Raw genomic sequence first — 26,946 nt, 5'->3', positions numbered from 1 at the left:
GCTTAGAAATTAAGTGTTAACGAGCAGTTGGACAGGTGTACCTAATAAAGTGGCCGGTGAGTGTATATATATATATAATGTCCCACAAACTTTACAAGATGAACTTGAATAGAACTTAAAACAAATGGACAACTCAGTTTGCAAAAAATAATTCAAAAAATGAATTCCTCGTAAAATGGAGATTAATTCCTTCTATTGGCCTTCATTTTTAAACCTTAATACTTTTTAAAACCCTGCGGACACGTTGTGTAGGTCAAATGTCTGGACAAATAAAAAAAACTTACTATTTTCCTTTTCTGTGCTTTAAGATCCTCTAATTTTTCATCTGAAAAAGAAACACATTCTACTTTTTAAAAAAATGCACCCCAAGTTAAACAAAAATGACAGTTATGTTTTAAGTTATGTATCAACTATCAACAGCAAAAAGAATCTTACCATTTGTTTTAGTTCTTCGTGAAAAGAGAATTATAAGCATTTTCCGTAGTAACCAAACTCTAAAAAGAAAAGGAAAAAAAAAAAGGTTAATTGGTTAAAATGTAGATAGTTTTTTGAAAATATGATCAACTATCTAGCACACTTACAATAACGGAAAAAAAACAAAGGGAAGAGACAATATGAGCCGTCCCATCAACTGTTCAGGCAGGTACCAGAAATACACAACTAAACATGTGATCAAGTAGAGAAGAGACGAGTACAGAAGCAGTCGCCCAACACATTTCTTCAACTGCTTCTGATACTTCTCACTGTATTCTTCAAGAGTGTTTACATCCTGCGGGGGAAAAAGAAATAAGCATTCTATAAGTACACAAATATGACTTTATTAAGAAGTATGTATTAAGACAGTGATTGTGGTTATCTAACCCAAGTGCCATAAGAATAACCATCATCGTTTTATACATACTCAGAGCTTGTTCTCACACATGGATAACAAAAACAGACGGTTTACTGCTTTGAGCATCAGTTTGATTATTTTATGTGATTTTGCTTGCAATTTCTATATTTTGATACATACAATTAAAAACAATATTAATAGTGATAATATTGCATCACCCAATCAGAACATCTAGTTTTTTCCCCCACTGTGTAGGCAAACATGACTAAAGGAAAAATAAGGAAAAGAAGGGAATTAGGCAATTAGGAACAATGTCAATATACGTCCACTAAAGTGCTTGTTTTTTTTCCACTGACAGGCTCAGATTGTTATTATACATGTCTGACAATAACATGGAAAGGACTTTACAGAAAATTGAGATGTTTTCCTTTACTTTTTTTACTTGTTGCTGTAAGACAATGAAGGTAGAGTTGAAGAGAGGAGTCCCAGGAAATATTTGTTCTGTTGGAGTACAAAGTGTAGCTTAATGTTATCTAAAAGATGATTTCGACAATGTGGAAAAGTCAAGTCATCACCGTGAGATTTCAGAGCGAGACTCCTCCATTAGCGAGACTTGGTCAGACAAATTAACAACAGGATCAAGTGTCTCTGTAGGGTCCTTTCCATAATGTTGTTGACACTTATATCAATCTGGGCCTGTCAGTGGCAAACACAAGCACTTTTAATGGGCGTACATTAACAGTGACACATTATTAGGATTAACTGTTGAATTTATGATGAACACCAACATCCTTAGCAGGCCTGATAGGTGAACATGCCCTGGCTCTGTAAATTGAAAAATAAACTAAGGGGCTCAGACTGAGTCACACAACACTTGTCCGCTTGTGCACAGGACAGGGGAAAGGCCATAGATTTACAAAGAGAAAGGCAGTGGGAGCGAGAGCAACGGTAAATCCGGGACATGCCAACGTCTGAAGGAGCACTGACAGGAGGTTTCTTTGTTTGAATGTTGAGTTAAAATATCAACAATTTTTCTCCAGAATCGCAGACTCCACATTCAACTAGCGGGAGCATACACAACAAACATTTTGGTTAAATCATGATAAAACATTTCTATCAGCAGAAATTACATATATATTTGTAATTAATAATCATTTTGCAATAAACAAATGGCTCATTCAGCATTTGTTTTTTTTGGAAAGGTTACACCAGTGCGTTTGAGTGGAGGATTTGCCCATCCATAAATAACTGGGGGACAGAATGGGACCCCTTCTGGTCGCTATGGCTCTCTTGTAACACGTGTGCTTGTCACTCTAGTGCTGGATAAACAGCTCTCATATGCAGCCTTACAGTATATCATGTATGTATTTCTGTACGTTTGGTGCAACCGTACACATTAAAAATTATTATATACAGAATATTATTTTATAATAGATTACACGATTTTTCAAAAGGAAAACTTAACACCCATCTCTTAACAATGTCAATGCCACCTGACCTCTTCAGTATATGTTTAGTGTCTCTTGCTCCAAGGACAAGTGCTGAAAATAGAACAACACTAGCTTAACTGTAGAAGAGCACTAAAGCCCTATCAATCAGCAAATGAGGAGCTGATCTGGCATTTGTTGACACATCCGTTTTCTTATGGTCAAAAGATGCCTGCTGATAGAACATGGCGTCCATAGCATTGTTTCTGTATCAAAAACATACTTAAGTGGCAACTAATGAAATAAATACACAATATCACTGAATGATCAGACAGGTTGTACTCAATCCCCAGTTTGACCAAACGTATTTGGCACAGGAGGCAAAAGCAAATGTAAATGTATTACCCACTTTGTCCTTTTTGAACCATTAAAGTTTACTGGCCAACCTATTTGCTAGTGTTGTGTTACAATTATTGTTTTCCAGTGCAATGATAGATTATTAATATTATTGGAGCACTCGTTTTCAGTTTTACCCCCAAATAAAGTGGATGAGATAATCAGGAAAAACGTTTCACTTGCTTACAACCTGCATCATTTTCTGACTGCTTATTTTTTTTGCCCCTTTGGAAATATTTTTAGAAATGTCAACATATTCCAGGTCTCTGCAATTACTTTGGCAAGTATAACGCTATTACAACCAATACAACTAATGGCCTGTTCTACAAAAATAAAGCCAAGTTGTAATAAGGCGTGTGTTTTTAATGACAGCGAGCGCTGTCTGCAAGCCTGGATGCACCCAACCACGAGTGATTTGTTGTTAAATACTCTCTTTTGGTTTAAATGCAAACCGGGCATAGGAGAAGAAAGACTAAATTTTTGAATTGCTCACATGCAGCACCTCCTTTATCTTCAATAAGGACCACAGTGGTAAAATGTAGTACTGTATTATCGCCATTATTATTATTTTCTTCTTTTTTTTTTAAACACAATTAATGTATGTACCATATTTTATCTGAATGACTTAATTTTTCTATATATACCAACTGTCAGATTGGTAGTTTCTTATTGTTGGCTTTATCTAACTACCCACAGTGCAGGTTAGACAGAATTAATAAATATTTAACTATATTTACCGTGCAAATATAATTAAGGAAAACTTCCTAAACCGAACAAATTAAATAAAACAGCATACCTTTTCGATTCCCTCTAAAATCTCCACAGTGGATGGTTTGGTCTGTAAGGCAAACATTTTGTAAGGTAAACATTTTAAAAATAAAAGTCAGAGAGAAAAAGACATTTGCCATTACAGTTCTTTGTGCAAGCAACTTCTTTAGAAGGATCCGGCAACTTCCTGTTTAATCTTCCCATTTCTGCACATTTGTCATGTGTGTCTTCTTCCGTTGTTGGTGGCATTATTTAGTTATATATTAGCAACTAAGGTGATGCCAGGAGGAGTTTTAACATAAATATCTGAATTGTGATGATTTATGTAGCTCTACCTAAAGCATGTGACCACTATTTGTGCTTAAAGTAGTGGTGTGATTTGCTAAGTCCTACATGTGCTTGCAAGTGAAAAGCTTATTGAATCTCAATTAAAAAGACTATAACAAAATCTTTTCAGTGTGAAGAAGTACAGGATTTGTACAGCATCATAACTAGAAAGACAATCAGTAAACGAACCCTCCACCGTGAGATGACAGCCCCCATGTTGATGAGGGTTTGTAGGATATTTTGTTACTGGGACCCTCCTCTGATATTCTCTCAGTTAACTTCTCCACCTGTTGACAACAGTTATGGAATTCAATAACGTATTAGGCACACGTGGCTTAAACTCATGCAGTGTAATACAACATTCCTGCAATAAATACTGTCTTCATCAACGCCACAATGTTGCACTTTTGAAAAACTTGTTGACCCAATTTTGGAGGCTGTTTGTAACGTTAATGCTGATTAATTATATCAGTCTCTTTAATAGTCTAGCATTTATAGTATGATGTCTAACGTTACGATTACTAGTGTAGTAGGGTTAGAAAACAAACTTCGGTATAAGACTATATAATGTAACAGTTCCACAAAGAAGTGCCTCCAAAATAACCTTACGTTGCATCATCTCAAAGACTGAACCACTGTCTTTAAAACTTGAGACCTGGCTAAACTCGTCACCCTTGCTAACTTAAGTTAGCCAAGTTAACAACTTTACTCGGTGTTGTCAGAAGCAACTGATGACGTAAACTAAAACCAGCGGTAGCCTAAAAGTACCGGTTAGCTCACAGGAAAGGTGGGTCATCCTTATAAACTTCTTAACCCACTTAATGCATCAATTGTGTAAACCTTTAGCGTTAGCATTGCCGTATCACTAACGTTAGCTAACCAAGGGTTGCTAACCGTTAGCTGGTCGTGCTAATACCAAAGCAGCCTGCAGTTTATCACGATAATTAATAGCAATTATAGCTAACATAGTTAAGCACTTTGTAAAAGCAAACGATGCAAAATAATGAGCCCAAGAAATGAATTAAAACCCATTAGTGTTGTATTTACCTTGTCAAGCAAACCTGTGCAGGGGACTTTCGACTGTCTGTGGCAGGACTGCAGTCCTCCTGTCCTCTTTAGACGAAGGGCGTGTGAGCCAAGATGTGGGAGGGTCCGCCAGAAGAGCAGCATGGACCATGAGCACTGCTGGGCCTTCACGGGAATCTGGTTTGTGTCTAGTACTTTAACCGTCTAGGTCTAGTGAGGCCCATTAAATATTAACTTCAAGGGTGGGGGTTCTCATGCAAATCTGGTAGGCAAGTAACATTATAGGTAAAAAAAGCTATTCTAAAGAAAACAGTGAATTGCACACAGTGTCATCGTGACAACCTTTTATTATTTCTGATACGGTTCTTTCTTGGTTGTGAATATAATATTTAGCTGCGCTATTAGTAGGCCAATACTAATAATAGTAACATAAGTAGCCTAGTAGTAGTAGTGATAGTAGCCTAGTAGTTGCTGTTGTAGCAGCTGTAGTTGTAGACAATAAGGAGTGGTAAACTTTTAGATTTGGTACGGAAATACATATTTTATTCATTCATTTTAATCTTAATTGAAGTTTGAAATGAATATAATCTCCCCATGGATTTCTTACTGTTGAGTGGACTTGACTGACATCATGCAGTCCAAAAATCAGAATCAGAATAATTTGAAATCAGAAAAAGTCTGTCACAATAAGTAGCCTAGATTTAGTGGAGTTTGCCACGGTGCAAACATAAACAAAAATATTAATGTAAAATAAACAGTAAATACAGAAAACAAATATATATAAAATAACTGTTGCGTAAGATAACAAAATAAGCGGATGTGCAGAATGAGTGCAGAATATGCAAAGGATATATAGGCTAGTATGTGCAATGGGCAGATGTATAGTCCAGGATAAAGGTTAGTGCAAAGTGTAATGACTCTTGGGGTGAGCGGGATCAGCTACAATCTGTCCTGCCTGCCTCAGCGTCCTGGAGGTGTGCAGTTCCTGGAGGGGCAAAAGAATGCCGGCACTTACCTTCTTAGCAGAGCGGATGATTTGCTGCACTCTGCCCATCCTTAACCGTGGCAGCAGCATAGCAGATGGTGATAGAGCTAGTGAGGAAGGACTCAAAAATGACAGTGTACTATCATTGACTAAGACAGGTTTAATTTCTTCAGCTGCAGCAGGAAGTTCATCCTCTGCTGCGCTTTTTTGATGAGCCACTTGAGGTCCTGGGAGATAATGGATCCCAAGAAGCAAAAGGACTCCACGATGTTGACTGTGGAGTCACCCAGAGTGATGGGGGTGGGTGGGGTTGCATTTTTCCTAAAGTCCACAAACATCTCTACTGTCTTCAGAGATCTATCAGCCTCATCCGGGACAGTGCTGAGCCGGCCTACAGACGGGAGGTTGATCAGCTGAATCTCTGGTGTGGTCAGAACAACCTTGAGCTTAACACGCTCAAAACTGTGGAGATGATTGTGGACTTCGGGAGGAGCCCCCCCACTGTTCCCCCATCACCATACTCAACAACCCTTTGTCTGTTGTGGAATCCTTCAGGTTACTGGGATCCACTATATCCCAGGACCTAAAGTGGGAGCCCAACACTGACACTAGCATCATAAAAAGGCCCAGCAGAGGATGTACTTCCTGCGCCAGCTCAGGAAGCTCAACCTGCCTACAGAGCTGCTGATCCACTTTCACTCAGCCATCATCCAGTCTGTCCTCTGCACATCAGTCACTTTCGGGTTTGGATCTGCCACTAAAAAGGACAGGAGCAGACTACAACGGACAGTTAGGACTGCAGAAAAGATCACCGGTGCCAACCTGCCCTCGGTTCATGACTTAGACTCTTCCAGAGTCAGGAAACGGGCAGGAAACATCACTGCAGACCCATCTCACCCTGGATACAACCTGGTCCAGCTTCTCCCCTCTGGTAGGTTGCACTGTACGCCAAAACCAACACACTCAGGAACAGTTTCTTTACACAAGCCATCATTCTGATGAACTGCTGACTTCTTACCCACAGTGTCAGGTTCGATTCTGTGTGAAAACCCAGTGACACTGTCTCTAAACAGCACTTGTTTACTGGTTTCACTTATTATTCCACTTATTTAGTATTTATTCATCATTCTCATTCCATATTCCAGAGCTGTTCATACTGTTACAGTACATACATAGTATCATAATACTATTTATTCCGGCATCCTTTGCACTACGCGCCACATTTAAAAATAATAACTATCACAATTCACTCCTTCATACTTTGCACTCTTCATTGCACTCCTCTATATTGTTTCTGTTTAGAGCATGTATATATTCGTCTGTATATTTGGTTTGGTTGTTTGTATGTGTAAGCACATTGTGAGCAATGATGTTCCAAAGAAATATTTCTTGTATGTGTCCTCATACCTGGCAAATAAAGCTGATTCTGAGTCTGAGAACATTGAGGAATCTGCCCAGAACTACACACGAGGATCTTGTCAAGGATCTCAAGGCAGCTGGGACCATAGTCACCAAGAAAACAATTGGTAACACACTACGCCGTGAAGGGCTGAAATCCTGCAGCGCCCACAAGGTCCCCCTGCTCAAGAAAGAACATATACATGCCCGTCTGAAGTTTGCAAATGAATATCTGAATGCTTCAGAGGACAACTGGGTGAAAGTGTTGTGGTCAGATGAGACCAAAATGGAGCTCTTCGGCATCAACACAACTCACTGAGTTTGGAGGAGGAGGAAGGCTGCCTATGACGCCAAGTACACCATCCCCACCGTTAAACCTGGAGGTGGAAACAGTATGCTTTAGGGGAGTTTTTTTGCCAAGGGTACAGGAAAACTTCAATGCATCAAAGGGGAGATGGACGGGCCCATGTACCATCAAATCTTGGGTGAGAACCACCGTCCCTCAGCCAGGGCATTGAAAATGGGTCATGGATGGGTATTCCAGCATGACAATGACCCAACACACACGGCCAAGGCAACAAAGGAGTAGCTCAAGAAGAAGCACATTAAGGTCCTGGAGTGGCCTTGCCAGTCTCCAGACCTTAATCCCATAGAAAATCTGTGGAGGGAGCTGATGGTTCGAGTAACCAAACGTCAGCCTCGACACCTTAATGACTTGGAGAAGATCTGCAAAGAGGAGTCGGACAAAATCCCTCCTGAGATGTGTGCAAACCTGGTGGCCAACTACAAGAAACGTCTGACCTCTGTCATTGCTGACAAGGATTTTGGCACAAAGTACTTAGTCATGTTTTGCAGAGGGGTCAAATACATATTTCCCTCATTCAATTTCAAATCAATTTTATAGCATTTTTGACATGCGTTTTCTAGATTTTGTTGTTGTTATTCTGTCTCTCACTCTTCAAATCTACCATTAAAATTATAGACTGATCATTTCTTTGTCAGTGGGCAAATGTACAAAATTAGTATATCAATACTTTTTCCCCCTCACTGTAAATAGAAATCATTCCCACAGATTTATTAGGTTTGCACAAAAAAGGCAAAGACACATCATCTATTCAAGTCCCACATTTTATCCAACAATGGTTTTGTAACATTGTAAAATGGCAGTAGGTATAATATAATCCAAGTTGTTTAGATTTGCGGGTTCAACACATTAAACTGCAAATATAAGGATTCATTAGTATGTGAGCACAGCAGTGGCCTGAGGGTGCTCATAAAAGCTAGAGAAGATCATAAAAAGCCCATTATTTGGTAAAAACAGATGAAATAACAAAAAAAAGAACAAAGAGTATTATAGGCTTTACAGGCTTTGCTTTAACAACATTTAAATGCCAAACATTTGCTATTTCATAAAATAAGTTGATGTGGTTTAAGAAGATTTAAGTTGGAGTTTAAGGCTGGGTCGACCCCCAGATAGGACTGAAACCTGCTTTTTCAGAATAACCGAGAAACCACCACCTTTGGAAGATATCTTGGATGATGCCCACCATCTCATCTGCACTATTTTAGCAAGGGAACTGCTTCTCTAATTGTATGTACCTAATCTGAGTCCTGGTGCTTGTGCGTGATAAAAAGTCAGGTGAGAACCAAAGTCCTAGAATGCAAATTTCACATCAGTCTTTTAAAAATGCGTTGAGATATTTTAGTGTGGACCAAAGTGGTGGACAGACAGAACAGCATTGCCGTCCCTAAAATAACATTGTGCTATGTTTGGGATAGATAATATTGGTACTACAGTAATGGTACAGTAAATGCATTGGTAATCAATGTCCAAAACAACTTCTAAATGTGATTACAACTCATTGTATTATTTACATTTGCCATTAATTGTGTTCCAATAAAATAATCAGTGGGATCCGATGGTTCAGTATACTGTTGCGGATACTAAATTGCAGATTTAATTTTACCTCTGGGAGTAATACAGTAGGTATTTTTCTACACTATCAAAGGCTGGTATAGGAAATATGCGCAGAGGGTTGTCAGTCGTGGGCAGTCAAAAGGTCGACTTATTTTGGTCGAGAAACAAGTACACGGCCGTGTTTGCATGCAGCAGGTTTAACAGTGTAGTTAGCTTGCCAGGTTTGGAAGCAAGTACTTGCCTTTAAGCCTTTATTGACACTGTCAGATAGCAACATTGGGAGGAGAGTGGGGAATGACTTGCAACAAAAAGGTCCCATTCTGGAATCAAAACAGACACTGAACATGGTATGACATGGTATGTGTGTCAGTAAGCCATCAAAAAACCCCAGTTTCAAAATCCCTTTGTATATAATAACAACAAACTTCAAGCTAGTAAGCTACATGCTAAACTTTGAATTGTGCAATAAGGCACGCCTTTACCAGGACGTTTTGGGACGTAGTGGGGATTGTTATTGATGAAGTAAACACAGTAATACACTAGTAAGAGAAAATTATGTTTAACCATGTAAACGGATAATTTAAAATTGAAAATGGTAATGTATTGTGTGAACAATTAATTTCATTTAATATTTTAGATGGCGTTTTCTTATGCTGGGTGCCAATGTTCCACTAACACATAGCCACATTGCTGTGTTCGGAGCTTAGCGCTGCCCAAAACATTTGTGATTGCCTAGTTGTTTTAAAGAGATGTAAACAACCAAGATCATTCTTTTCTCCTATATATCTGTGGTACAGTCAGACCTTACTCCACAGGCAGTGGAGAAAGTTCTGGCAATGTGAGACTTGTTGTCAGTTAATCCCTGTTCTATGACATAAGCTAGAGTGAAATAAGGATCAGAAACATGTTAAAAAAGCAGTTTAAGTTCACAAGTTACTGCAGTTAGAGTTCCTGTTGACTCCACATGATATACCCATATCCTTGATGTGTTGTTATCTAAAATCAAGCAGTACCTATGTACAGCCTTGTACGTGGTCTCTGCAACACCCTGACATTAAAAGTATGAATCCATTTTACGGCAACATGACCGGAAAGAACTAAAGGCGTTATATGTATATACAGTGCATGGTTATTAAGTCAAATGCATTGAAGCACTGCAGGCAGGTGACACACTGAAGCAGTAACACTTGCAGGGCATTAGTCTGCAGGAATTGTAGCCTGGCATGGATGTGGTTGTTTTTTATTATTATTTTTCCACCACTACATTTTTTATCTTGTGTTCTTATTTACCCAAATTTTATCTTGCTAATGTTTGTCCCCACTGTTTAGCTCCCTATTGTTGTATTGACTGGATATCCTGCTTTCGCCTTGCTTTGTCAGTCAAAGCACTTTGTAAAATCTGTTTGTTTTTTTTAAAAGGTGCTCGTATATACAAAACAATTATAATAAATTATTATTATCATTATAATTATTATGTATCACATTTGTGATGAGAGTCCACTCATCATGGTGTTGTATTTCTAATGAAGGTATTCATGCTTGTCCAACTTAAGAGGAGTCGTCATTGCAGCTCTTGGCTGCCATGTCAGCCAGTTCTACACAAGAAACATACAGGAACAGTTGGGCACGTATCCATATTGATGTTACATGCTGTGTCCAAGCTCCAGAGTATGTCCAAGTAATCCAGTGAAGTTTTCAGTGAAGCGCAGTATGTTTATTATTAATGAGCCTGAAGCCAAAACAGAGTTAAGGAATTATTGTTCCTGAATAAAACAAATAAGGTATCTTCTTTACATAATTTTCCTAGTTACACAAGCATTCACTGCCTTCTGGCAAATTTAAAAGCACATTCACTGCCCTCTGCCCAGTTAGACCCCTGCCAATTTCCAGTTTTAGAACACTAATATTGCCACTCCTGCCATTATATTGAAATGCTTACTTACCAAAGGACTGATTTTCTCATTTGACACATTAAACGTTGGATGCAGTTGTTATACAATCATTATCAGAAAAAACATTGAATTCCTAGCCTCTAAAAGGATAACACTGAAATTAACTTCTTTCCTTTTTTCATTGTTGACAATGTTGATCCCAAGCCCTAACTGGCAGAAAAAAACAACTAGTATATCACAGTTGAGATAAGTGTAATATATCTGCTTGTTTTACACTCTTCGACCAACAAGTGGTTTTTTGTGCAAAGCCTGGAGAAATCAACCTTTTTGCTAACCAATTCACTGCTTCAATACTGTCTAGTTGAATGTTAAGCTAAGCACTACTAATATTGTTGCGATGTCTTACTTTGTTACTCACTTGTTAGCTCTCTTGTCCTCAATTAAAATATTCTGCAGAGGAATATCTAATCTAAATACTTCCTGGTTCTACCATGTTTGAACAGCAGGGGTTGAAACATCTCTATTTTTGAGAAATGTTTTTTTCCCTTGAGCTAGTGGTAACATATGCGTTTGTCTCTGAAATTCCTATAGTGAACACAATTGTATAAATTGTAAATCGATTTAGCAGTAATTGTCAGTTTATGTGCAAGCATCTAGTAAGTCCACCCCCCCACTGATGGGTTGGTCCAGTTCTGGTTAGGTACTGGTAGGGTATATAAGGGGGTGGTTCAGCAGTTGCTAGGGTTTGCAACTTTTCTGATATGTCGTTTTGCTGCTAATGCTAATACAATAATGTTCCACACAAGAAATGAGCTACTGCTTGAATGTCCCTTTCCTGCTTATCTTTAAGTAAAGGCCACTATTTTGTCACAGTGCTGTGATGTCCCACTGGCCCAATGCTTCAGGTAAGCAATTACGGTGGCCGACAGAGTTTGTGTATTTGGTTGTGTTGTGTGTACATGCAGCGAGTTAGCTGAATGCTGCGCATGTGTTGTCAAATTAATGAAGTTGTTTTCTTAATTTGCTTGTGTTTTGCCTGTTTGCATGTGTTTTCTGAAGTTGCAGGGCTGTGGCCTCTGTCGGCCACCGTAAGCAATACCATGGAACCCTAGCTACAAATGTATGATGTTTAAACTTAACATGCTAAGTTAAACTCTTTGGATGCTGCACTTACTAGATGGGTTGTATTTAAAACAAAGATATATTGTTCGCTTTATAATGCTTCCTAATGTTTTACTGACAGTGTTGTAGTAGGCCCAAGTTCCAACAGTAGCTACAGCCACAGCCTGTGACCACAGCATGAGTGGGCCTGGGCACAGACTTTTTTGGGACTGGCTACTGTATGTCTGGCTGGGGGTTGGCTGGCCAGCTATGCTAGCCAAGTTCATATCCGTTTGCGATTATCAATGAATAGATGTGGGACAGTTCAGCAGTATATATATTTTGGGCAGTTAGCTTGACAATGATGCCTAAAGTTTAGCATTAGTTTAATTAGCTAGCTAGCAAGTCTTTACAAATGGTATTGTCATTTCATGGGTAATGGTCAATAATTTGGTACATAACACACTCACACACACACACACACACACACACACACACACACACACACACGTATGTCATTGTGCTAATGCTAACTAATGTCGCCTTAGGTAGTTGCGGCTAATGCTAACTAATGTAGCCTAGATAGTTTCCTACACTAACTGTCAGCTTTAGCTTGGTCTGTAGCTGGGATTTTAGCTATGACTATGGCTGTAGGCCTACTTATAACTTTTGACATACTGTGACTGGCTATACATGTGGCTGTTGTGATTTCCAAAGCTGCAACTCACATTTTTAATAGAAATATCATTAGGTAGGCTACGTGCTGGAATTGTACTGGTGCAATAAATTGTAACGGTTTTGTTCTTGACCAGTGTTACTATCTTGGGTAGGCCAGTTTAATGTGAGTAGCCAGCCAGCTAGCTACAACCATAGCTATGCCTGTAGTCATAGCAACAAGTATTGTTTCTATCCCCGACCCACAACCTGGCATAAGTAGCCACAGCCAAGCGTGTGCCAACTCCCACCAGTCATCACTGTTACTGTAGCTAGATATTTTAACTATTCCGTCATTTCTTTCTAAAGCACTGTTTCTATGTTCACTTATAGGAATCCATTGTTTCATCTGGTTTTTATGCAGAGGGCAAGAAGGTCTCAGGTCTTTAACATCAAGTTCACCACTTGGGGAATCACTGACTAGTGAATATCCAGAAAAGATGATGTGCTGATGTGGAACCAAATACATCCACGTACCGACGCTAAAATAGCAGCACAAAAAGAAAGGATAACTTCTAAGTTCAGGTATGCCCTTTAAACTCTGCCTTTCAAGACAGTCCATAACCGTGTCTTTTAAGGTGTGTCTTTCCAAAGTTTCCTCCAATCATTGCGGAGAAATGCTGCCTTCTTCTGCACAAAAGAAGGCAGCATAATAATAAGCATTATTTGCAGTCCTTGGAAAGTCATAATAGAGTGTTTTTAGTGTCCTGTTGATTATGCCAACTATGGAACGTCTGTAGATACCTCCATACAGTGCACACCTAGAAAACGTCCATCGCCCCATCACAAACTGCTCCAAAAAGCTCTATTATTATCCAGCCTTTACATCCGTGACAAATGTGCGTCACTTTGTAACACGTGTTATAATGGCCGCCTAGCTGCAAGCATGGCACACCCTCATACTCTGCTTCGGACTGGTTTTAGTGCTTACCTAGTTACTGCGCATGTGTGACTCAAAACAAACATTTAACAGAAGTGAGATGCCTCACTCAGAAGCTTAAACGGAGAGCTCAACACAAAGGGTGAAAAGAGGAGCGACAGCAATGTGTAGTACAACAAAATATGGTGTTTTTGGAAAATTAAATTATGTAAGCCTATTTTGATATAACCTCTAAATCCAATTATGAACCTAAAAATGAGCATAATATGAACAATTTAACTAAATTATTTCACTTCTTTATTGGAGTACTGTGAAAATGGGTTAAAGGTTGTGTGCTATGGTGAGTGTTATGTATGTGATGGCTCTGCTGTTGACATCTAAGAGGTTGGAGGTAAGGAGGCCAATGGTTTTGGAGTGTGAAACACGGAGCAAATTGTCCTTGCATGTCAAGGAAACAGGGGGAACTGTAAAGTTATATGGACTGAAATGTGGTTTTGTCAAGCAGCAATAGAAGTTGGGAGAGCAACAGAGGGTGCTTTGAATTTACCAACAGGGATCCCATGGTCTGGGGAAAACCTGTAAAAGTAATTTTGCAGGCCTAAAAAAAAGTCATGGAATTAGTGTTTTGTAAAAGTCATGGCATTTTGTTGTGTTTAGTGAATTTGTTACAGAAATCTTCCATGGATAACCTTTCACGTAATGTAACATAACGGTCAAAATTTATTTTCTGTTAAATTAACATCGTTTTAATATGTGTTGATGCTTGCTCGGTAAGTAATAAGCAATATAATAATAAGAATAATAAATTGATTTTATATAGCGCTTTTCACAGACTCAAAGTCGCTTTACAGGGAAGGTAGAAAACAAACAATGTAAAACAAAACAAGACAAAACTAAACAGAACAAGACAAAACAAGACAGTAAGTGTACATTTATTTTAATTGGAATATTATGTAGTCTGAATACACTGATGATAAATGATTATAGGTACACGTTATAGACTACTTACATAGAGCATTGACCACTAAGGTGGTTTGACCCAGGACCTTTTGGTGCAGGTTTGCCCTTCCCTCTCTGTCGACAAAAGCATAAAAATGCCTAAAATAATCATTCAACAATAAAATGCACTTATAATATGTTCAATTTGTCCTCACTGTAGGTGATGTATTCATTTTTAACAGTGGGGTCGGATTCATCTTGAGTCTATCGAACTGTCATAAACAACTCTTTTGGCTTTAAAAGGGCAGAACTTAGAGAAAAAGGCGCAAATACAAATCCATCTGCTGCTTCTGCGCCACGGACAGCACCATGCATTTATTAATTCACAGCACAGTTAGGTTACTGATATTTCAGAGCAATGGTTGGGGCCATACATTCTCATTAAAAACAAAAAATGCACAAAAGAAAATAATTCATCTATTTTGCTATACTGTTTATACCAAGTTAGGTTTCTTATAGAGTGAAAATATGTCAATGAGAAAAATGAAAAATCACAAGGTCTGTGGTTGTAAGCAATGTTTGCAAATTTACGACTTATTTAAGGCATTATTCGATTTTTGCATCAATGTGATCAGTTTGTCATTTTCATCCAGAAATTGTTTCTCGTTGGATTTTCCACAAAGTATCACAATTTATACCAACCGCGATATGAAACTATACATACTGTGATGTCAAATGTTATGCATATCGCCATACCGTTGTTTTGGTCAAATGTTTTTCTTGCCACAGTATATCCATCTTTTATAGTAAACAGTCAGGTGACCACTACAGACATATTGTGGTAATGTACTGAATGTTACTGTATGACTACTTTTAGGAAACTCATTATTCAAACCAATGTTTTTGAGACATTTATAACACAATGCAACATATGAACGGTTGAATATCTGAAAACAGTAAAGCAGATACAAATTAAAAATGTCAGTATTCATTACTTATTATAAACATTTGACCCCCTTGAAGTCAAAAGCCCTTCTGTTTCCACCTCAAAACAATTTTATGTTTTATCATTATATAACTTTTTGTATTGCTTTTTCTGCTTTGTATTTCCCATGAAAGAATTCAGGGACAGATCAGGTAGATTTGAAAAATATGAGAAATAATCCCTGCATATACATGCAGAAGGAGATGTGTCAAAGCACTCTCCGTGTCGACTTTAACGTCAAATTCAGAAAACAGGTAAGTCCCAACAGTGAAGTGGTCACTGAGGAGAAGCGTTGTCTCCACATCTTGTGGAGGAAAAAGAAATGTAGCTACACACTTGTTTGAATCAATCAGCCTTTATAACTGCTGTCAAGAGCACATAGTATGTGAACATACTTTTATCGCCACAAGCTTCAGATAGGTCAGGATCCTTTCTTATTTTTAGGTTTATTGCTATTAAGAAATACTCTTACTGGTCTTTTAGATAACCCTTGAATAATCCAAGGCTTCACTTCTACATATTTTTGAATAATTTCCGAAATAAGAAACCTCTTGTGACCCATAAGAATTACATCAGAGAAGGGTTCAAAACATATTGACTGTAATGGAAATTATGCATACTGGCAAATGATGTGTCAAAATAATACTGAAAGCGAAAGTTGACTTTTAATCCAGATCAATGTGATTGAATATAATTATGTATTAATTAATTATAAAACCGGCCCAAAATCAGTCTGACTTTAGGGGGTTTTGATACCTGCTGACGCAACCAATAATGGTATTTTAGCAATTACCAATGGGATTGGGTTGTGTGTGCTTTTGTAAGAGCACCACTTCATCTACACTGATTCCTATGAGAGACGGGCAAAGTGGATCTCATTGAGACAAAGAATTGATACAATGGAAAATTGAACAGGCTTGGTGACAACTTTGTTGATTTAATGTTAATGGGTCTCTAATCATTTCAGTATATTTCAATGTATTTTCAAGTGTAAAGGTTTTTGTAAATGCTAGTTTTTTCGCAAAAATTCAGTTGCACCAGAGACTAGACACCTACAGTAGACCTAATTTTCCCCAAAAAATTATAAGAAGACTGAATATCTGTTAATGACCAGAATTACTTTTTTACAGAAAAAATAAACTAAAAGAATAATTTTCTTTCTTTTCTTTTCTTTTCTTTCTTTTTTTTTTTTACATGGCTACTACTGAAATGTATGTTTTACTTTTTTAAACTTCTCAAAAATAATATCCAGCGAATATCAAACCAAGACACAGAAAAAGACAGAAGAATAGTAATTCATTGCACCACCTTAACCGTATCCAGAGCCTAGGACCACAACAAGAATTGGTCTTTAAACTAATAAAACCAATTTCCAAAGATAATGGAGAACATGTTTCAATACATATGCATGAAAAAAGGATTTTCCATATGACCGACTTGCATGCTCATGTAATTGATTGAGGGGATGACCCGTTATATTAAATGTTATTTGAGAACCATCACAACGCGCAAAATTGCAAATTGCCCAGCTTGCATCTGAATTAATACCTCATTCATCATCATTATGAGTTGATAAGTTAATTTAACCATTTCATTCTGTCTTAATGAGCTATAGTTGAATTAATGTCATGTAATATATGAAAGTAACATTTGAACAGAGGCAATGATTTGAGACAAACAGAGCAGAGACCACTTTAGAAGCATAATGGTGGCATAAATCTCATCACGCTGCAGTTCATGTTGCATGTTTACCTTACATTTTGGGGAAAATATATCCTAAAAACATGTGAAAAATCCCAAACTGAAGAGGCTTTTAAGTGTGAGCTGCTGGTAGGCTTTTTTATTATATCAGTCTTAGAAGAGTTTTGATTGATTTCAATGTGTGATGTAACAGCTGGTATGTCAGTTGTAAATACTGCACTGCATCAGATTAAAATGTGGGGACAATATGTTTTAAGAGATGAGCCAGCTCGGAATGTTCAGTGGATATATTACTGCTTTTGAAGCATATATAGGAACACAAGAAGTATATGTGGTGATATAGGAAGAATAACTTTATATTTTAGTCCTCCCATGGCTCAGTAAAGACCCTACTCAGCTGCCAGTCCTTCATCTGGCGTTGAGTGACTGCATTTGACCATTAGAGGTCTTTCTGTCTTCTAGTTCCACCTTAAATGCGTTTTGGACCCGCTTGCTCCCTGTAGTTTAGGGTTTTTGTCCTCCCGCAGCAGCTGTCACCCTGCATTACTCGCAGTCAGCTAAATGAAACATTATTCTAAACATATGCATCGTAATCAGTCCGGTCACACTTACAAGAACACGCGTTAATAAGGCAATCAATCACTCTGGAACAAGCAAGTCGTTCTGTAACAGCTCATAAACAGTGTGTAATGAAGAATTGGAGGTTAGCATGACACGGCGCTGATCAGATAATCAATGTCAAAGATGCGATGAATGTCAGTAAATGTAGTTTTCATGTCGTTTCTATAAAATCCCCAATTTACAACAAGCAGTTCAATTACCCTGAAAATACAGTCAATTAAATGGGGGTGATTGGACAGTAGGGGCAGGATCATCGATCTTTGCATTTCTATCTCGCTGTTGGACATTTAATTTGGTTTTTCTATTAGCACCGAAATAAAGAAAATATAAAATATATTAAACAACCCAAAGATTTATTTTCTTGTCAAAAACCATTCAGCAAAGGTGACAGACAGTCTTCTGCATTATGATGAATTCTTTTTTCAGTCTCGCACATTGGATACAAAACTAATCGTGTTATTGTGGACACTGTTTTTCTGGCCTCTGTCTTTTCCTTTTTACACCTCCATCTATCTCAATGCTTTTGTTGTACGGGTTGCAGCCCTCGCTTTAGTAAAGAGCAAGGAAACATGGTGATACATCACGCCCATATTTGCTGCCCTAATCCTATTTCTTTAATGGGGACGTTCAAAAAAGCAACTTATCTTGGAAGTCCCTTGGGGGCATTCTGGTCTAGGCTATATTTTAACCAAGTGCAATTAACGACAGTATCAGCTTGTATCATTTAGAGGTAATGTAAAAATAATGGTAAATTATAGGGCCGGAATGACCCGTGATGGCAGGCCTCATATTCCCTGTAGCGTTCCACGTATTTTTAATTAATGCTGTACAGTGTGTGTGCTGTGATGGTGTTACAGCACCTAGGAAACAATATCTTCATTGTCGCAGTTAAATCTGCTTACAACATATACGCTATTATATATAAGTTCATTAGGCTACGTATATATGTGTGTTTGTATATTTATATGCATCTGTAGGCCTATGTATGTATAGGCTATGTGTGTGTGTGTGTGTATATATATATAGGCTATATATATATATATATATATATATATATATATATATATATATATATATATATATATATATATATATATTACATTATTGCAAACAATTAAATTAGATACTATAGCCTGTATACTGCAACGAAATTAACGTTTTTGGTTTTGCAAAAATGTTGCAAAGAAGCGAAAATGTGTAAAGATGTTTTTTTTTCTTTATTTTCCAAGAACAAACACGATCAATAAATAACATGATTTACATTTCATATTGCACAATTTTTTTTTCAAGTTAAAATATTTAAATTCATACAGTCATTGATATTTTAAATACAGAGATATAGAGTTATAACAGAGACCCAAGGGACAAAGGCCAATACTTTTTTTCATCATTTTAATGTCAGTGCTCGTTTTTCAGCGCTTTTTAAAACCTCTTTTGAGTGGATTATAAAGAAATGTTCTTTATAATTCAGTCTTTATTTTTGCACCCAATGTCATGAATTTGGACCATTGGTGAGTTTACGGGCCAATTTGTAGGCTATTTGATGCTCCTATTAGCGTGTACATCCAGTGTTTAAACATAAAAAACGTTCAGCAAGTAACACAAAAGTTTAAAAAAAAAAAATAGCGATCAATAATTCAGTTTCCAACTATCAGTAGGACTATCCATGACATTTGCAAACTATTTCACGATTTACAGTTCACATGTTTGATAATTAACATATTGGTGATGTCCCAACAGGAACGAATAAAATAGCACATAGCCATTTTTACAGGCGCAGCAGATTAAAGCCAGGCTAGTTAGTCTGAGCTTCCGCCTTGCTGAGTGAAGGGGTCCTAAAGGGGTTACATAGCCTACCTATGAAAATACTGGATTTGATGAGGTTCAGCAATGTAAATAAAAGTGAGCCTACTGCGTGTCGAGGTATTTATCAGAAAACCAAATTTTGCTCGTTGTGGGGTGCTTTGTGTGTGTGATATTTTTTAAACCCAACATGTGTCATATATTATTTCTGTACAGTGCATCTGTGTTCCAGGACTGTCGCTTTGTTCCAGGTCTTTTGTATGTCTAATGACTTCCCTCCGCGGGTTGTTAGCACTTGACAGCAGGTCTCAAAACGAGCAACTTTCTTACAGTCATGTATTCAAAGGAGCTCCATCTAGGTCCATGATTGGCAATTTTTGTCATGATCCTCTCATTATTAACATAAAAATTGACACGAAAGACGCGGTCCAAAATGATATGCACCCTTCTCGCTGATTAGGAGGGTCCCCATAGAGCTGAGGCTGGGTGTTGGAGCTATCCCTGCCAAAATCTCAGTTTATTAGGCCTAGTGAAGAAAGATGTCCTGCTGGGCAGAAAAGCAGGCTCTTCTGCCATCTAAATGTAGGGTAACATAATTCGCTCACGTTTGAATCCTAAAAAACCAGAGGAGTCAAGGTAACCAGGCTGGGTTCGTCACGGTGACTATTGAAAAAGTAGCCTAATATTGATTGGGACAGAATGACAGTTGTTGGGTGTAATGTGTAGCATTTCAAGCGTATAAATAAATAAATAAATAAATAAATAAATGATTGTGGCATAGGGAGAGAATGCATACCCATTTTTCCAAATGAATCCATCGTAGAAATAGATCTACAGGCACAACACAAGCCAGCACAAGCTTTTAGAAAAGGTTGTTTGTGAGGTGCAACATTTTCAGTGCTGGCTATATGTGTGTTTTTGTTATGAAGAATATTTTGAACTTGTAGAAATTAACCCAAGAGTGTGTATGTGTCTGTTTACAATGCTGCCGAATCCAACGAATTATTTACCCAGGTGTGGTTTTTAAAGTGGGCCTAGGCCTATCCCCTAAAGTTGGACTAGGACTAGGGCAAATTGTTGTGCTGCATGATGGTGAGTTATCTGTTAAGTGGAGTTTCTTCTCGTTGGTCTGGTGACGGGACGGATGTCTTGCTGAGAACAGCAGCAGAATACGGCAGAAATCCACTCTCGGATCTTTGCCCCGAAGCTGTGCAGGTAAAGTCTCCGCTGGCGCTCCTGGAGCCCAGCGCGCTCGCCGCCTGGCTGCTGTGGCAGCTCAGACACGAACAAGGCCCGGTGGCCGACGGGGCGCTGACCGCCGCCGCCGCCGCTGCCGCCGCCGCCGCGGCCGATGCCGCTGCCGAACTATTCAGACCTGCAGGTGACTGGTAGAGTCCCGGGTGCCTGAAGCTGCACAGGAGCTCCGGCCGCGAGTAGGGATGGGAGAGCGCTCGGAAGGTATCAAGGGGGCGGATGGAGGTGGCGAAAGGTGACGACGCGGCGCCGGAAGCGGCAGCGGCGGCTGCTGCTGCCGTGACTCCGACGTGCGGGTAGTAATGTAGAGGCATGTGCGAGTGGAAAGGGTAAGGTAGACTTCCTGTAGCTGCAGCGTGGGTCATCATGTAAGTGTAGAAGCTGGGGTCTGCTGGATGGGGCCAGGACATCGCCAAACGCTGCCTTTTGTCCTTCATCCGCCTGTTCTGGAACCACACCTGCACACAGAGTCAAAACAAGGCCCATGTTGAAGCTGCCATGTTGTTTCCGAGCTCTAGCCTACATAGAGACCTCTGAAGAGCGTGAGTCACATCAGACTGATGCCAGAATGTCATGTCATTGAACATAAAAAAATAGCATTGGCATATAGCCTACATCAGCAGTTATAATCAGCCAAACAACTTAAAGATGTCAGGTAAACCTTTTTCTGTGTTTAGTTAGGCTATTTTAAATGAACATTAATTGTATGCTACACATTTTGGTGGAATTGATTAGCACCCATGGGTTGACCAGTAGCCTAAATAAAAGCGTTATTTTTAAACAGGTTAAATTAAAATATAACACTGCAACACGTCATTGACGGCTATTAAAAAAAACATTTTTTTTTATACCCGTAGCATGGCTTTCTCTGCACAAACACATGCACACACAAGAATCATGAAGATGAATCATCTGGAGCAGGCTACCTTAATCGTAGTCTCGGGCAGATTCAACGCTGCGGCTAATTCACATCTTCTCGGTCTCGAAACATAATTTTCCCTGTAAAACTCTTTTTCCAGTCTTCCGATTTGTTCTCTGGTGAAAGCAGTCCGATATCTTCTCACTTGGTCGCTATTCGAATTGTTTGATCCTCCCGATGAATTACCGTTCATATTTTGGAGGGAGTTCGAGCTTATGTTGGAAGATCCAGAATTGCTGTCTGAAAAACCTAAAAATAAAAATAAGATTGTTACATACACATTGTTGTTGATATCGAAAATATTGAAATAACAAATGTGCCTGAGCCTGCAGTATAGTTGACCACTTATTGGTAATGAGAAAACTAATAAGGTAGCTAAATGTAAAATGTGTGTCATGAGGCAAATTCAAAAACATGTGTTTTTTTAACATTATCTACATTTATCCATTGTAGAATAATAATCAAAATATGCTATATTAACATTGATAATAACAGGATAATGAGAGAGCATAATAATGAAGATTCAAATAAAAAAAAATATTACAAATGATGATAGCCTAATTCAATTCAGCATTATTACGGTTTTTGGATGGAGTAAATAACAACAGTATAAAATTAGCCTAACATCAATCTGCCTTATAGCAGAGAGGTTAAAAGAAGGCGAACATGGAGTAAAACCAAGGGTTACCTTTGTTGTTTTCCTTGTGCTGGCTCGGGGAGCGATGCGCGGGGCATCCCACCTCCACATCACTGTTAATATCGGAATCTGGTGAAACTTCGGAGTAGAGGCTCATTTTCTTCCTGCTTTCTGACGAGGAAATTTCCGCCGAAGAGGTATTTTCACTGTTGTGGTGTGTGCCGAAAATACTGTCAATTTCAAATTTGCCTTTGGTCGGGATGTCCCCGAGATTTCCATGGAGAGAAGCCGAAGTTATTCTCGGGCTCAGCCGTCCGCTGTGCTGAGAGTTTTCCAGGGCCTCCAGCACCGAGTTCCCAGGCGTGTCTGCGAGCCTCTTCCCTGCGACGGGGCTGTGCAGACCTCGCTCCATCAATATCATCTCTTTTCTTATCCTCTCCATCATTAAGCCGTGCAAGACGTAAAAAAAAACAAAACGCTACAGAACACTTGTCCAGGGGGGCTGGAGCACCAATGAGTTGTGTCGGAGCTTAAATCCGCATGCAAGTCAGCAACGGTCTCTAAATAACTGCTCCTAAACCTTTTTATAAGCAAGACGCAAAAAATGAAAGAATCTGAATGCAATCGACGAGCGACTGCTCAAAATGAGCCGTGCATCCTCCCCACAGCAGCAAAATGTCATTCATCAAAAGTGGTTGCTGTTCGTTGTTAAAATGCTCGGCTGACGTTGCTCCAATGATCATTTATTGTAACAGGTTTATAAGCAAATAAATAGGAGAGGGCTGTCACTTGATGATGGAGGCGGCCTTCGGTCAGACGAATAATATCCAAGTGGAGAGGAAGAGAGGAGTGAGGAGCGAGGTGCTTGTCCCTGGGTTGATCTCTGAGTCTGTTTTAGATTGCTCTGGGGTTTGGCCTCTTGGGGGAAATTGACAGTCTGATTAATAAAATGAGCGGTGCAATATTTCCCTCTTCATTTAGGAATATTATTATGCTTTGATTCTCTATTGTTTCCCTCCTCTCTGTTCGCCCTCCCTCTCTCTAATCGTTCTTTTTATTTATTCTTCAGATTTATTTAAGCTATCTTGTTTTTTGTTTTGTTTCTATTAGTTTTTTTTTACCATTTGTGCAACGTTAATCAGTATGTGACGTGCATTGTAGGATTCAAATGTAAGTTTTTCATGAGAGATATCATTTTCTCCTAGCTTTTAAGACAATTTAGACATTTTTGTGTGCATTTCATATTTTTCTTCTTTTTTGAGTCTTGCTCCACACAGTTCGTCAAACACACATTTTGATGTGGTGATATTGGTTGCATTAGTAGCCTACACATTTACCGACAACAACACAGTCATTTATATATATATATATATATATATATATATATATATATATATATATATATATATAGGCTATAATTGCATGTTTATGTTATTTGTATGTTCTGGTAGGCTACTTTTAAAAACCGTGTCTGTAATTAAAAAAAAAAAAAACATTTAACGATCACTGTTACTTTAAATTGCATTTTAGTTCAGGTAGTTGATTGATAAAATTAAACAAACTACTCAAATTTAAGAGGTATACTTGAACAGAATATATCTTATCCGTTTGACGCCATTACCTCCAAATCGAAACCTGTATTATCTGCGTAGTAGTTTGGGTATTTACAGGAAAATAGCTGCCACATGCATGCATCATATTAACGCCACCGGAGACTCGATGTGTAAAGACAAAACACCCATGCATGGACTCCTGGTTTCTCGATGTAAAATGACTGGAAAGGCACCATCAAGAGGATCTTCTGTGCGTCCTCTGGCGCCTCCTGCAGGTTTTAATAGGAATTGCTGTCCTTCATATTAGGTGTTAAAAGGAAGGTGTGGGCTGTAATTTAGACCTGATGTCCTAACTTGTGTTTGCACTGAACATTGCGGGAGCATTTCTAGGCAAGATTAGTGTATGTCGAAATTAATACATAGATAAAATAGTTATTTTTTTTATTAGGCTTCTGCAAAGCCATTTTAGATGATCCGCAAAGAGCCAGCCAGCCACATCCCTAACCTCACACTTTCTGTCTTATTTTGTAGTACTGGTGAGTGATATGTTGTGATAATCTGCCTTTCCCTCTGGAATAATACAAAACACGAGTTAATATTTAAAAACAGAAGGCTATAGAACCAGGATAAGAACAACATCGATTTTACTATCAATCCACCACATGCTAACTTCAATACATTTCAGCCCACCTATTTGTGAAAATAAAACTGTTTATGTAAACTAATGCTTTAATCATATGTTGGATACTCCTCGCAATATTAGACCAATTAAAAGCCTACATTTAATAGTTACATGAATCTTTGCTTTGTAGTGAACACATTATTTTATTTTATTTTGAATGAAAAAATAGCATTGGGCTCAAGTAAGACCCTGCTTTACAATTTTACATTTGATGTAATTAGGTCATTTGCATACATGTACTGGGCTAATTGTGCAGCTGATGAATCTTTCTTTGAAAACCTGGAGATATTTTTTACATTGCAGGAACATTTATAGTGCTTTTAAAATGTATGAAAAATGTAATCTTGAATTTTACTCAAAAAATTTCTTAAGTTGCCATTGATGAGCACGATAGACCAAAGCTCTCTATTCTGCTTATCTTTTCTATTGAGCAACTAAAAATGTATCTAAAGTGTAAAACTTGCTTTTTACTTGCCGCATTTTATTGATCAAAACTAAATGGTAAGTTCATGTGTTGGTATATCAATGAGTCTTTGGAGCAAGAAAACACATAAGCATACGTTCCTAAAGCTATAACAAGTATTCAATTTTCAACATTGTGATTTTCTTTTTTTTAAACTAAGTGCCTATTTATGGCACTCTTATGCATATGCTACATTTATAATTGGACATGAAGTCTTTCATGTGGATGCATGAAGTTGCTCTCAAGCTTCTCTTTAGAGGCTGATTCATGGCACATATGCATGTTTCTTATGCTCTTCAGTTGAAGTGTTGTACTAATAAACAGCCCACTCTGAATTGACATGTTAAGATAATTTGAGGTCTGTAGATATCTAAAGTTTAAGAATTCCTACTGAATCAATCTAAATCAGTTTGGGTGGCAATATTGAATCATGCATCAGTCTCAGAGTTTCTCAGAATTTAAGTTTGCATTTTCCAGATTTTGCAAACCTGAAAAAACCTGTGTGCAAACTTTCATGGTAATCTTTAACAACGTCTGAAAATTGCGGTTTAAAAGAGGTAGATTAGGGTTTTTTGTGATTTATTTCTTTTTTTTCTTTTCCCAGTGGTAATAAAATGTATTATTTATAGTCCATGCAAAACAATATGATGCAATAAAGCATACATTAACAATAAGCCATTGTTAGTAACCACACATTGCATAGCAGTCGTTAGCATTAAGAGTAAAAATCAACAGTCCTGGGGAGAGACTTGAACTTGATCTATGGTGACTGTAAAGCCATGGGGGAGCAGCATAAGCCGTTGTAACAAAAAAGGAAGAAAAAATGTATCTTTAAGTCTTGAATGCCCTAAACACACTTGACATGTTTTGTCAGTTATTCTGCTGATTGGACCTCTGGTCAGATACAAAGGGGGCGAGCTGTGATGGAAGTTATATCCATATCTGTAACAATTTGGTGTGACTTGCCCCGCCCTAACAGGTGCAACAAAGGTAACTGCAGAGTCAAAGAGATGGCCGACCAATAAATTAGTGTGAACATGCCCACACAGTCCTGAGAAGAAGTCTAATTAGCCTAATGATTAAAATCATTGGTGTATTTACCAATGGTGTGCAGTTCCTTTGTAATATTTATTTGATGGAACTATAGCTTTCAAAGACATCAGCAGACATTTTCTGTAGTGATGGCACAATGAAGCTTCATGAACCAGTTTCTATATTTCCTGAGCCATTAGATGGCGCTCTGTTCAACAAAGGGTTGAGAATACACTGAATTGCAATGCCTTAGGCCTTTCTCTTAAAACCAAGAGCGCCATCTAGTGGCTCAGAAAATAAACACACTGGTTCACCCAGCTTCATTTGGCCATCACTAATTTTCTACCACCTCCTTTCTTGTAGTAGCCTACCAGGCTCTGGTGGCCATTAGAGGAACTGCAACTTAAGGCGCTGACACACAAACCCGATTATCGGTCGGCGGACAGTCTGGCGAAATCGGTGACTCAAGTCTGTTCGGTGTGTTTCATGCCGTTGTCAGCCGGAAAAGCCGTTGTGGTTTATTTTGGCAGATTTGACATGGTAAATGGATGGGTGGGCAGTCGGACTCAATGACCAATTTGATTGGTGGAGTGCTAATTCGGAATTGACGTGACCAACGCCTCTCAAAATCTGACCGAAATATTTTAATCTGACATTTGTCGATCTGTAATGAAGACAGATTCAGCAACTGCA

At 38.4% G+C, this 26,946-nt stretch overlaps 2 protein-coding genes across 2 annotated transcripts in view; both read right to left on the bottom strand.

Moving 5' to 3' along the window:
* lnpa (limb and neural patterns a) overlaps positions 1-4,959 on the bottom strand; it is a 9,931-nt gene extending 4,972 nt beyond the window's left edge. The window contains exons 1-6 of the mRNA XM_034885629.1: positions 4,798-4,959; positions 3,940-4,037; positions 3,452-3,493; positions 582-769; positions 436-494; positions 285-325 (exon numbers count right to left, since the gene is read on the bottom strand). Coding sequence (XP_034741520.1) covers positions 285-325; positions 436-494; positions 582-769; positions 3,452-3,493; positions 3,940-3,966 — 357 coding nt within the window. The 5' untranslated portion in view covers positions 3,967-4,037; positions 4,798-4,959. The remainder of the gene's footprint in view (positions 1-284; positions 326-435; positions 495-581; positions 770-3,451; positions 3,494-3,939; positions 4,038-4,797) is intronic.
* A 14,965-nt stretch (positions 4,960-19,924) lies between these two features.
* On the bottom strand, positions 19,925-23,487 carry evx2 (even-skipped homeobox 2). Its single transcript, XM_034886437.1, has 3 exons — positions 22,575-23,487; positions 21,894-22,135; positions 19,925-21,425 (listed from the first exon to the last, which is right to left on the bottom strand). The coding sequence occupies exons 1-3, from the start codon at positions 22,966-22,968 to the stop codon at positions 20,811-20,813; spliced, it is 1,251 nt and encodes a 416-aa protein (XP_034742328.1). The 5' UTR covers positions 22,969-23,487; the 3' UTR covers positions 19,925-20,810.
* Between the last annotated feature and the right edge of the window lie 3,459 nt (positions 23,488-26,946).

The sequence above is a fragment of the Etheostoma cragini genome, chromosome 11 (assembly GCF_013103735.1).
Source record: "Etheostoma cragini isolate CJK2018 chromosome 11, CSU_Ecrag_1.0, whole genome shotgun sequence".
Classification (NCBI taxonomy): domain Eukaryota; kingdom Metazoa; phylum Chordata; class Actinopteri; order Perciformes; family Percidae; genus Etheostoma; species Etheostoma cragini.
The sequence above is the reverse complement of the archived record's forward strand: the minus strand, read 5'-3'. Positions and strand labels throughout refer to the sequence as shown.

What these genes read in the sequence shown, in the direction of transcription:
- evx2 (XM_034886437.1), bottom strand. Translation starts at nt 22,968, where the DNA reads ATGATGGAGAGGATAAGAAAAGAGATGATATTGATGGAGCGAGGTCTG. An exon ending in GCACAAGGAAAACAACAAAG is followed by an intron (nt 22,136 to 22,574) that starts GTAACCCTTGGT and finishes TTTTATTTTTAG; the next exon opens with GTTTTTCAGACAGCAATTCT. An exon ending in TGCCCGAGACTACGATTAAG is followed by an intron (nt 21,426 to 21,893) that starts GTAGCCTGCTCC and finishes CTCTGTGTGCAG; the next exon opens with GTGTGGTTCCAGAACAGGCG.